We start from the raw sequence: 11687 nt of genomic DNA on the forward strand, positions 1-11687 counted from the left end.
AGTACTTAACTGCTTGTTTTTTACTGGTGATAATGGTGTGGTTTTTGCTTATTTATTTTGGCACAAGGTCTCGCTCTGTAGATCAAGCTGGGGTAGAACTCACTAAGTAATTCACAATGGCCTCAACCTTGTGAAAAGTCCTGCTGCCTTAACCCTTCAAGTACTAGAAATTACGAACAGAACTGTCCTGAGGAGCTGAAGGTACTTACATATAAACTGACACTACAGCTCTTTTTTAATCTATAGATTCATCTGTGAAGGTGGATTCAAAACATCTGTTATGGGACTAAGGATATAGTTCAGTGGTTAAGAGCACTGGTTGATCTTCCAGAGGTCCTTAGTTCAATTCCCAATACCCACATGGTGGCTCACACCCATCTATAATAAGATTTGGTGCCATCTTCTGGTGTGCAGGCATACATGCAGCCATAACACTGCATAATAAATAAATAAATAAACAAACAAATAAATCTTTTAAAAAATTGTCGTGTTTTTCCATACAGATGTAACTTAAATGCAAACATTTAAAATATATCTAAGAGTGTCCCAGACACTTACTACACAGTATTTATAAACAACCCCAAAGTAGAGATATACAGCTTGTAGAAATAAAATATTGAATGCATACATTAGATGGGTTAACAAAATAAAGCCTTTATGTAAAATATAAAAAAATGATCCCACTTGGTATAGCCATCCTGAATCAAACTACAAAGGCCTTAATGTCAGAGTAATTTAACATTAAATTTTGATTTTAAGATCACTACATTATGATTAAAAATTCAGCCACTGGGCTGGAGAGATGGCTCAGAGGGTAAGAGCACTGGCTGCTCTTCCAGAGGTCCCGAGTTCAATTCCCAGCAACCACATGGTGGCTCACAACCATCTATAATGAGACCTGGTATCTTCCTTGCCAGCAGAACATTGTATGCTTAATAAATAAATAAATAAATATTTAAAAAAAAGAAAGAAAGAAAGAAAAGAAATTCAGCCACTGGGCTGGAGAGATGGCTCGGAGGTTAAGAGCATTGGCTGCTTTTCAAGAGGTCCTGAGTTCAATTCCCAGCAACCATGTGGTGGCTCACACTCATCTGTAATGGAGATCTGGTGCCCTCTTCTGGTCTGCAGGGATACAAGCCGACAGAACACTGTATACATAATAAATAAATCTTTTAAAAACAATTTAGTCACTACTGAAATCTAAAGCACAAAGAACAAAGAATCAGCTGCAGAGAAATGCATCTTACAGTATCAAGCTCAACATATCAGCTCTGGTCACTCTATCTCAACACATGTCAAAAATAGAGTGATGTTTGTAAAGATAGAGATTCTAAACTATGATATCCAATAAGAATTACCCACATATTAATAAATGAATAATGTGAGGCTTTGGCTGGATATCAACAAATGATTGAACTGAATGTCATTTTTTTCTGAGTTTTATTTTATCCTTTAAAAAATGCTACTCTCTCTCTCTCTCTCTCTTTTTTTTTTTTTTTTTTTTGAATTTTTCGAGACAGGGTTTCTCCATAGCTTTTGGTTCCTGTCCTGGAACTAGCTCTTGTAGACCAGGCTGGCCTCGAACTCACAGAGATCCGCCTGCCTCTGCCTCCCTAGTGCTGTAAAAAATGCTATTCTAAGCAGGGTGGTGGTGGTGGCGCATGCCTTTAATCCCAGCACTCAGGAGGCAGAGGCAGGCAGATATCTGTGAGTTTGAGGCCAGCCTGGTCTACAAGAGCTAGTTCCAGAACAGGCTCCAAAGCTACAGAGAAACCCTGGGTCAAAGAGAAAAGAGAAAAAAGGAGGAAAAAAAGATCATAAATGATACATGAGAAATAAACAGGACTTTATTTTATAATTTACTAATAGATTATGTCATATGTGATATTTAAAAGATAACCATCTCTGAGGGCTAGGATATGACATGCCAATTAGAACACGTGGTCTAAGTTAAATCCCCTGTAGAAGGAAGAAAGGGAGATCACAATTTTTTGGGGGTGCGGGGTACCTCAAGACAGAGTTCCTGTGTTGCATTGGCTATTCCAGAACTTACTCTGTAGTCGGGGCTGACCCCGAACTCAGAGATACTCCTGTCTCTGTCTTTTGAGGGCTGTGATTAAAGATGTGTGCCACCACTACTTGGCAGGGGTGGATCACTTAATATATTCCTTCAGCATATAACATCTAAGTACCCATTGTATTGATTATAAAACTAGGGATTAAAGGTTCTCAAAATGTAACTCAGTAAAAGTCATCAAAATTCCCACCTACTTCACTTAAGAAAAATTCACTTAGGAGGGATATGATGGCACGGCCCTGAAATCCACTTGGGAAGCTAGGGCAGGTGAATTCTAAGTTCAGGGTCAGCTTGATCTACATAGAGAATCCAAGGGCAGCATGGACTACATACTGCAACCCTATCCTGAAGGGAAGGAAAGAAAGGCAGGAAAGGGAGAGAGAGGGAAAAAAATAACAACAAAAAAAGATTTCCTTATAGCTAGGGGTGAGTTAGTGGAAGGGCACTTGCCCATCATGGACTGGATTCAGTTGTTAGCAGCGAGGGAGAGAGATTTACTTTGTTTTCTTTCCATGCCTTAGTATTATTTCCCTAGTTCACATTTTTGCTTGCATGAGATTTATGTTTAAGGGCTACTGATCTGGCTCAGAAGGAAAAAGTGCTTGCTATGAAAGCCTGATGACCTAAGTTCTATCCCCAGATTCCACTATGCAAGGAGAACATGAATTACTTAAAGTTGTCCACCAAACTTCAAATGCACAACATACTAGCACATGCATAATAATTAAAAAACAATTTTCGTTGAGGACAATAACAAGCTCATATAGAAAAGTCTATCGTAAGAGGTTCTGTATGTTATGTAAGTAAACCTCATCACTGTGTAGCATGGAGTGAGGAGTCAGCAGGATTTCTCTACAATCAGACTTTTACATTAAATAGTTTTCAACATGCACACATGGCTTTGCAAAGCTGATTGCTCTTGTCTATATAAAGTATTACAAAATACTTCTGAATCAGTCATAGACAATTTTAGTATTTATATATTCTAAGCATACTTAAAAAGGTTGCCACCCATGTGCCAATTCTAACCATATCAAATTATTAAAATTTAGAAATTACCAATTCAAATTAAAGTAAAAATGTATCATGCTCTAACTAAAACAGGGTAAGTCAATTCAAATATCATTTGAAACAGTAAGTGATGATACAGCAGGCATAGGTCTTTTTACTGCAGTCTCTACTGCAGGTAAGAGCTAAGCCATGTGTTGTGTAACAATATTGACTGTTTTATTTTATGGCCCTAACAAGATAAATACATATTTTTGTTTTCACTTGTTGATGAGAAAACTAAAGCAACAAAAGACTAAGTATCGGGCTGGAGAGATGGCTCAGTGGTTAAGAGCATTGGCTATTCTTCCAGAGGTCCTGAGTTCAATTCCCAGCAACCACATGGTGGCTCACAACCATCTGTAATAAGATCTGCTGCCCTCTTCTGGCCTGCATACTTACAGACAGAACACTGTAGTATACATAATAAATAAATAAATCTTTAAAAAAAAAAAGACTAAGTATCTTTGCTATCTTTGCCCACGGCCACACATCTAACAGGCTGAAGACTGAGTCAGGGTAATAATCAGCTGCTACAAAGGTACCTCCCACCATCACATCAGAGCATTACACAGCCACAGGTGACATGCCTCAACAGCAGATCATCAGTTTCTATCTTGAAAAGTCAGATTAATGGAGGATAAAGCACAGTTTTTTGTTTGTTTTTTTTTTACTCTCAGGAGAATGAATTCAGAAAACTCATATTAGCTAGAATGCTATTAACAATTTTACTGCTGTCTTTTGGTAGTCACCAGTATTGAATAGTATAACCATAGTATAACCAGCATCAGTTTAAGGACTCCTCTGTCAGGGACACATGTAATCAGCTGATTAAAACACAGATCACCAAGGACACACACTATCTTGGGGTTCAGCTTGACTCCCTTTGAAGTGATGGTTCCATCTACTTACCTTCCCATTCCCTGTTTGGACTCTTAGAAGTACCACATGGACTTGTAGAGCTTCTACATTCCAAGTCTATCTGTTCTTGCCTCTGACGCTGTTCCTCCAGCAGTGCTGACTCATGCATGGCCTTAATGTGACGCTGGTAAAGAGCATAGCCACTCACAGGGGCTCCAATTGGGATATTACATGGGGTGCAAGAAACCTACAAGGGGACAAAAAAAATCAAACTGAAATGTGCCAATGGCCACTGTAGCAGTAATTACCAACTGTTAAAAGTAATGCGTATTCCTGAAATGCTAAGGACTGAACTCATTTGACCACTCTTCAGAACAAATTCTAGGTAGGTATTAAAGAACTGATCACAGCAGAAATAATAAAAGCTGGAACACAAAATAAATCAAACCCAGAAACTAAAGATCATTTGTCTAATTCAAATGCATGTGATCAATTTGGCTCTCAGTCTCATTCTGCATCTCTTACCAGACAACCACATTCATTTCTATAAATTTACATGTCCTATGTGGCAATGACTCAGAAACTTCTCTTTCTACAAGTTCTACACTCATAAAAACTGTCTACCTTTGAGTCTTCTTTAACAGCTCAAAGAAACTTTCTACTAAACAACCTACCTCAGCAAGAAACGCAGCTTATCCATGTCCCTCAACCTCCCCTTCCCCAAACGGACTCATCCAGACAGTCTGTAACAAGGGGAACCCACCTTGATTTGCTTTCCATTCAGTAGTGGTCATTTCTTTCATCCTAAACAGCATTTGTTTCACGTTGTAACTACAATTTTTTTGTTTTGTTTTTAAGGGTTTTTTTTGTTTTGTTTTTGTTTTTTTTTTTTTTTTTCCGAGACAGGGTTTCTCTGTGGTTTTGGAGCCTGTCCTGGAACTAGCTCTTGTAGACCAGGCTGGTCTTGAACTCACAGAGATCCGCCTGCCTCTGCCTCCTGAGTGCTGGGATTAAAGGCGTGCACCACCACCACCCGGCCTGTTTTTAAGTTTTTTGAGACAGGGTTTCTCTGTAGCTTTGGTGCCTAACCTGGAACTAGCTCTTGTAGACCAGGCTGGCCTCAAACTCACAAAGATCCACCTGTCTCTGTCTCCCGAGTGCTGGGATTAAAGGCGTGCGCCACCACTGCCCGGCTGTAACTACAGTTTTTGTTTTGTTTTTGAGACAAGGCAGCCCTGGCTAGCTAGGCACTCACTATATGGCCCAGGCTGACCCTAAATTCATAGCAATCCTGTGTCAACCAAACATTGGGATTATAGGTGTGCACAACCCACTCTGCTTGCAACTATGTTTTTCTTATTTATGATTAAATACTTCATAAAGAAACAAATAGCCAGGTGCTGGAGAGATGGCTCAGAGGTTAAGAGCACTGGCTGCTTTTCCAGAGGTCCTGAGTTCAATTCCCAGCAACCATATGGTTGCTCACAACCATCCATAATGAGACCTGGTACCTTCCTCTGGCCTACAGGCATACATTCAGATAGAATATTGTATACATAGTAATTTGAATTAGACAAATGATCTTTTAAAAAAAAACAAATAGCCATAGAGGCCCTAGAGATCTAACATATATTAGAGACTCTATGCTCTAAACACTAGTATAGATTTTATACGGCCTTAAGTGGGTCTTACAACACAAGTATGACTTTGCTGTCCTTCTTTATTTTACATGTGAATCTGGCTTTCCCTTCTTGTGGCACAACACCACACCAAATTGTTTCAGTCCAACAAAAACGTTAAATCCTTTGTAGAGTCTGAAATTTCTACCTAAGAGGCTACTGTTCCTCTAAGACACTCATAATCCTTGGGACAATACAATAAATGAAGGCAGTCATGGACAAACTCATCCTGTGTTCATTCCATTTCTGTAAGGCACTGTGGTATAATAAAGTCTGTCTGTTCTTGGCCCACACCTTATATTCTTGGACTGTGCAGAACTAAGAGTCTTTTATGCCAAACAGTGGTATACTCTCGTAAACCTTTGCATTCGGGAGACTAAAGGAGGAGGATTAGGGTAAATTCAACTACCTGGGCTACAGAGTTGAGTTCCTGGACAGCCTAAACTGTCCACAAGACTCTGTCTCAAATCAGAGTGTGTCTAAGGGCTGAGATGTGATTTAGTCAGTACAATATTTGTCCCCAGCACTGCATGAACTCAGCATGTTGGTGCATGTATGTAATCCCCAGTGCTCAGCAGGCAGAGGCATATGGAATAGAGGACCAAGGTTATCCTTGGCTACAGAGTGAACTCAAGGTTAGCTTGGGATATACCTCAAGAAAAGTATAGATTAAAAAATATAAAAAATATTTTTATGTCAGTGAGATTACTACTGGTTGGTAGCCAAGAAGATTAAGGCATGAACAGAAGGCTGGAATTTTGAGCTGAACTCAGCCCAGCCAAGAGTACCTCCAAGCTCTGGATGGAAAAGAGATGTTGGAGGGTCATGCACTCATCACTAGAGACCAATGATTTAATCAATCATGCCTATATCATATGAAATCTCCCTCCGTAACCAAACAAACTCCTAAATGGCAGGGGTCAGAGAACTTAACTTGGTGAAAACAGAGGTGCTGGTAGGGTTGTATGACCCAGAGGAAAAGGAAATGCAACCTGCTTTCCCACACACCTTGCTGTATACATCTCTTCAATCTGGGAGTTTCTTAAGTTGTATCCTTAGTAACAGAGCAGTAAGAGTAAGGAAACTGTTTTCTTAGCTAGGTTCTATGAAACAGAGAGATCACGAACCTCTGATTTGCAGCCTCAGTTGCGTAGAAGTGTGAATGACCTGGAATCCAATAATTACATGAATAGTGTATGAAATAAGGAAATTAGACCTTGTAATTGTGTCTCTCAATAATTCAGACTTGGTGTGGGGCAAAATCCCGCACATTTGGTATGAGGATTGTAGCAAAAAAAAAAATTCATTAGTATCTAATGGAGGCAAATTCATAGAAATAGAAAAGAAAATAGTAATAGTTATGTAGTTGGAGTTGTTGAGGCAAAGGTGTGCTGTTTAATTAGTAGAGAGTTTGAAAGATCTGGCACTGTATTTTTTAATATAGTGAACAATACTTAGGCTGCTGAACTATAAACTAAAAATGGCTAAAGTGAGTTCTGAGAATAACTGACTGTTGAATGCCTGGTTCTAAATGAGGTTTCAATATAGATGAAAAAAAATGGAAAGACTCTAAGAGCTGAGGGTAAGGAGAAGTGGTGTGAAATAATGAACTCCGGATATGTGTCATGGCCCATGATTTCGCTACAACTATGGTTATCTGAATAAACTTGTGGGCCTGTCAAAACCTCATCACTGATGAGGTATGGGTTTATGAGGCCCCATTTTCCTGAGAGTACTGGCAGTTAATAGTTGCTAGATGGGCTAGGCGGTGGTGGTGCACGCCTTTAATCCCAGCACTCAGGAGGCAGAAGCAGGTGGATCTCTGAGTTCATGGCCTGGTCTACAAGAGCGAGTTCCAGGACAGGTTCTAAAGCTACAGAGAAACCTTGTCTCAAAAAAAAAAAAAAAAAGAAGTTGCTAGACGGGTATCATCTTTTTCAACGGCAGACATTGATACATTTTATCCATGCTCTAGTAAGTAACCTCCCCACCCATGGTCATACAAACAACTCTTATTAGACTGAGTAAGACCCCACATATGCCGACACAAGAGTAGGAAGAGGACTTAATGGAAAGAAGAAGGGTTTCAGTGGAAAAGAGAATGGGAAGCAGGGTAATAAAGGGTAAACATGACCAGAATTCATTGTATACATGTGACAAATTGTGAAAAACAAACAAAAAATAGATGGTCCTCCTCAAGGAAAGCACATCAACTGGCTGTCCAGTGCCAAATGGTCAGCCCTGATAACACACATACAAATAACATTATATGGACCTCACAGGTTCTATTTAGGTATTCTACACATACATACAAATATACAAATGTGTGTGTGTGTGTGCGCGCGCGCGTGTGCACGCATGCAATTACAATGAATGAAAAAAAGAGGCCATGAATTTGAAGGAGAGTAGGGAGGAGTAAATGGAAAGGCTTAAAGGAGGGAAGGAAAAAAATTATTGTAATTAGGTTACAATTTCAAAAATAAGCCAAAAATTTTACTAAAATAGTTAATTCAAATTAGATTATTTTTTTAACCACAATATTCTAAAAAGTCAAAGAGTTAAGTAAAAGAGTAAATATGCCCATGAAGGTCTCTGTGTTTCAACTTTCCTTGTGTAACGATGACACTTACCATTGGCGGGATGACAGCAGCTCGATGTTGAAGCTGTGGCAGATCCAATGGATTGGGCTTAATAGGGGATGAAACTAGTATAGATCCAGTTGGATTTAGCAATGAAGGCTTTGCATCCATAGGAAACACTCTATAGTTGGTGGTTTCAAATAAAGATAAAAGAAGTTATTTTTATTTATGATTTCAAATGTAAAATCACCACACTTCATTTGTGTGTGTGTGTGTATGCGTGTGTGTGAGAGAGAGAGAGAGAAAGAAAGAGAAATTAGTCTTAATAAGGTGGGCTGAGGGTACAGTTCAATAGCAGAATACTTGCCTAGTATGAGCAAGGTCTTAGGTTAAAATCCTAATACAACAACCAATAAATATATAAACAGTAAAGGCGGAAAAGGGTATTATTATAGTGTTAATTTTCCAGATAAAGAAATCTAACATTAACTGACAAGTTGATATTTATCTGATTTTAATTATCTACATTTAATCAACAAACAATATCAACAAACCCCATAAAAATGTTTAATCCCAGAGGTGGGCAGATCTCTGTGTGTTCGAGGCCAGCCTGGTCTACAAGACCTAGTTCAGGACAGGCTCCAAAGCTACAGAGAAACCCTGTCTTAAAAAAAATAAAAATAAAAACAAAAACAACAACAACAGCAAAAAGTTTAGTATCAATTTACTAATATAGGGCTGGAGAGATGGCTCAGTGGTTAAGAGCATTGCCTGCTCTTCCAAAGGTCCTGAGTTCAATTCCCAGCAACCACATGGTGGCTCACAACCATCCGTAAAGAGGTCTGGCGCCCTCTTCTGGCCGTTAGGCATACACACAGTCAGAATATTGTATACATAATAAATAAATAAATATTTTAAAAAAATTTACTAATATACAGGCATATGCTAAAAACTAATCCCTTGAACCACCAAGTCTGACAACTCCCAGGACATACATGGTAAAATGAGAGAACCAATTCTCAAAAGTTGTCCTCTGAGCTACACATGTGCACGGTGTTATACGTGAATGCTATATGAACACACATACACACACACACATGCATGGTGCTATGCATGAATGCTGTACCACACACACACAGAGTAACTGAATTTTTTTTTGTTTTTAAAGAAACTAGTTCCCAGGGCTGGAGAGATGGCTCAGACATTGAAGGCTAAGCTCACAATGGGAAGAAAAAAAAAAACTAGTTCCCTATTATAGCATGTTTTCCTGGGATCACAGAGAAGCAACACTCATTTAAAACTTGAGAATTTTACCCAAAATTCCAAATTTCAGGCTTCTTATACAAAATATAAGGAAATGAAAATGGAGAGCCATCATTCCCACACAGCAGAAACATGCAGTCATATGTCCCTCTGCTCCCAGCCATTTCACACAACACCTACTTCACCTGCCTCTAATGTCTACAGATGAGTTTAAGATGTCCAATACATGAACTTGATATATTTTACAAACATACATATAATAAAATGGTGTTGTATTTTATAGCTTTGGTTATATTTCTCAATGCTATAATGGTCACTGGGTAAAGATAAACATTTTTTAATGTGTGGACTGTTAAGAAAATAAAAATGTATAAAGAAAAACTATTGATTGTATTTTTAAAAGATGGTATTAAAGATATAAAAAACTGGAAATATAATTTTTAACATCTTAGAAGTTTTATAGGTTTTAGGATTTCATTCAGAATTCACCATGTTTTTACAATGATTTTGGTTTTACTAGAAAGTTTATTGTTTTGGAGGTGGTCATTTTGGGGATCAATCTGGGACATCACGGTCTGCCACTGAGCACGAGCTGCAGAGGGAAGACTATCCCAGCTGTGCCTCAACAAGCTCACTTTCTAAGGTCACTGTCATCCTGATTTTTAGTTACCAAACCAAGCAGCACACAATATATAATAATTCCAATTTCAGATTTTTTTTTTAAAAAAAAAAAGCCTTTTTAAAAAATCAATACTGGCCAAGTGGTTAATCCCAGCACTCAGGAGGCAGAGGCAGGAGGATTTCTGTGAGTTCGAGGCCAGCCTGGTCTACAAGAGCTAGGTCCAGGACAGGCTCCAAAACCACAGAGGAACCCTGTCTCGAAAAACCAAAAAAAAAAGGGGGGCAATACTGCTTTAATCCATATATATTACTCTAGTTAAAGACTGGGGCTGGGCCTCAAGATGATTCCAAGGGTAAAGATGCTTGCGACCAAACTAGACAACCTGAATTCAATCCCTAAAATTTGTTCTTACCTCCACATAGGACATGAACACACACACACATTAAAAAGAAAAAGTAAATTGTTTTAATAAAAAAGAAAAAATAAAAACAAAAAGTAGGGACACTTACTATAAATTCTACACTATTAAGAGAAGAAAGGACTGATCTAGATGACTGCATTTTCTGGCAAATGGATGGTTAGACAAAAAACTTGTGTTACTTAAATGTTTACTAGTGACAATTGGAGCCCTTGGACTCTCTTGAGGACCCTAGTCTAGAGCACTAAATGTCAGCACGTACAGTAATACCGGGACACATGATGCACAAAGCGGAGCTCTGTGGAAATCTGGCTCTGCATGAGAAGCTCTTCATCTTTGGCTTACTAAAAAGTAAGTGGCTTTAAAGAGAGAGCAAGTGCTCAAATTTCTGACTATGTTTTAGTCTAAATTCACTTTTGGAATCTGCAACAATCCAACATGTCTGCTTATAGGTGTTTATATATCTTTTGAGAAAAAGGGAACATCCAGGTATTAAAATTATTAAATTACTATGATTTTCTGTAAAATATCTTTATGTCTGACACTTACTATGCATTTTTATAATTAATTTGCATTTAGTGACTAAAAATACTTAACTTTTCTTTGTGGACTAGTGGGATGACTCAGCGAGAAGGCCCTTGTCACTAAGCCTAATGAAAGAGCTCAGTACCTGGAAGCCAATGGTGGACAAAGCCCACTACCATAAGTTATCTTCTGACCATGATGGCACACACGCTTCATTTCTCACAAAATCTAAATAATCAATTTGTATTATATCTGATATTTTATATCACAAATATGACTAATTTCAAATTATAACCAATATCAAAAATTGTCAATTTAACTTCTGCTAACTTGTACTAAGTTATGGTCTTTAAAACGTCAGGGACTAGATACAGCTCAGTCAGAGTGCTTATAGTACATGGACAATGTCCTAGCTTTGATACCCAGCAACACACAAAAATGAAAGAAGAGAAAAGAACTCTTCACAGGCATGTCTCTAATGCTTGCAGTAGGAAACAGAAGAAGGAATACCACAAATGCAAGGCCAGCCAGGGTTACCTAGCAAGTTCAGGCTCAATGTGACCTCATAACAAAAGCTTGTCCCCAAACCCCAAAACAGCAATAATATATAAAACCT

General features: G+C 38.4%; 1 protein-coding gene across 25 annotated transcripts in view; it reads right to left on the reverse strand.

Moving 5' to 3' along the window:
- The window catches only part of Ncor1 (nuclear receptor corepressor 1), a 164671-nt gene that overhangs the window by 57975 nt on the left and 95009 nt on the right, over window positions 1–11687 (reverse strand). For all 25 annotated transcript variants that reach the window (XM_050163639.1, XM_050163640.1, XM_050163658.1 and 22 more), the window contains 2 exons: window positions 8295–8424; window positions 4037–4232 (listed from right to left, as the gene is read on the reverse strand). In XM_050163639.1, coding sequence (XP_050019596.1) covers window positions 4037–4232; window positions 8295–8424 — 326 coding nt within the window. The remainder of the gene's footprint in view (window positions 1–4036; window positions 4233–8294; window positions 8425–11687) is intronic.

The sequence above is a fragment of the Alexandromys fortis genome, unplaced genomic scaffold, assembly GCF_014885135.2.
Source record: "Alexandromys fortis isolate MF-2015 unplaced genomic scaffold, M_Fortis_MF-2015_v1.1 scaffold_149, whole genome shotgun sequence".
Classification (NCBI taxonomy): Eukaryota; Metazoa; Chordata; class Mammalia; order Rodentia; family Cricetidae; genus Alexandromys; species Alexandromys fortis.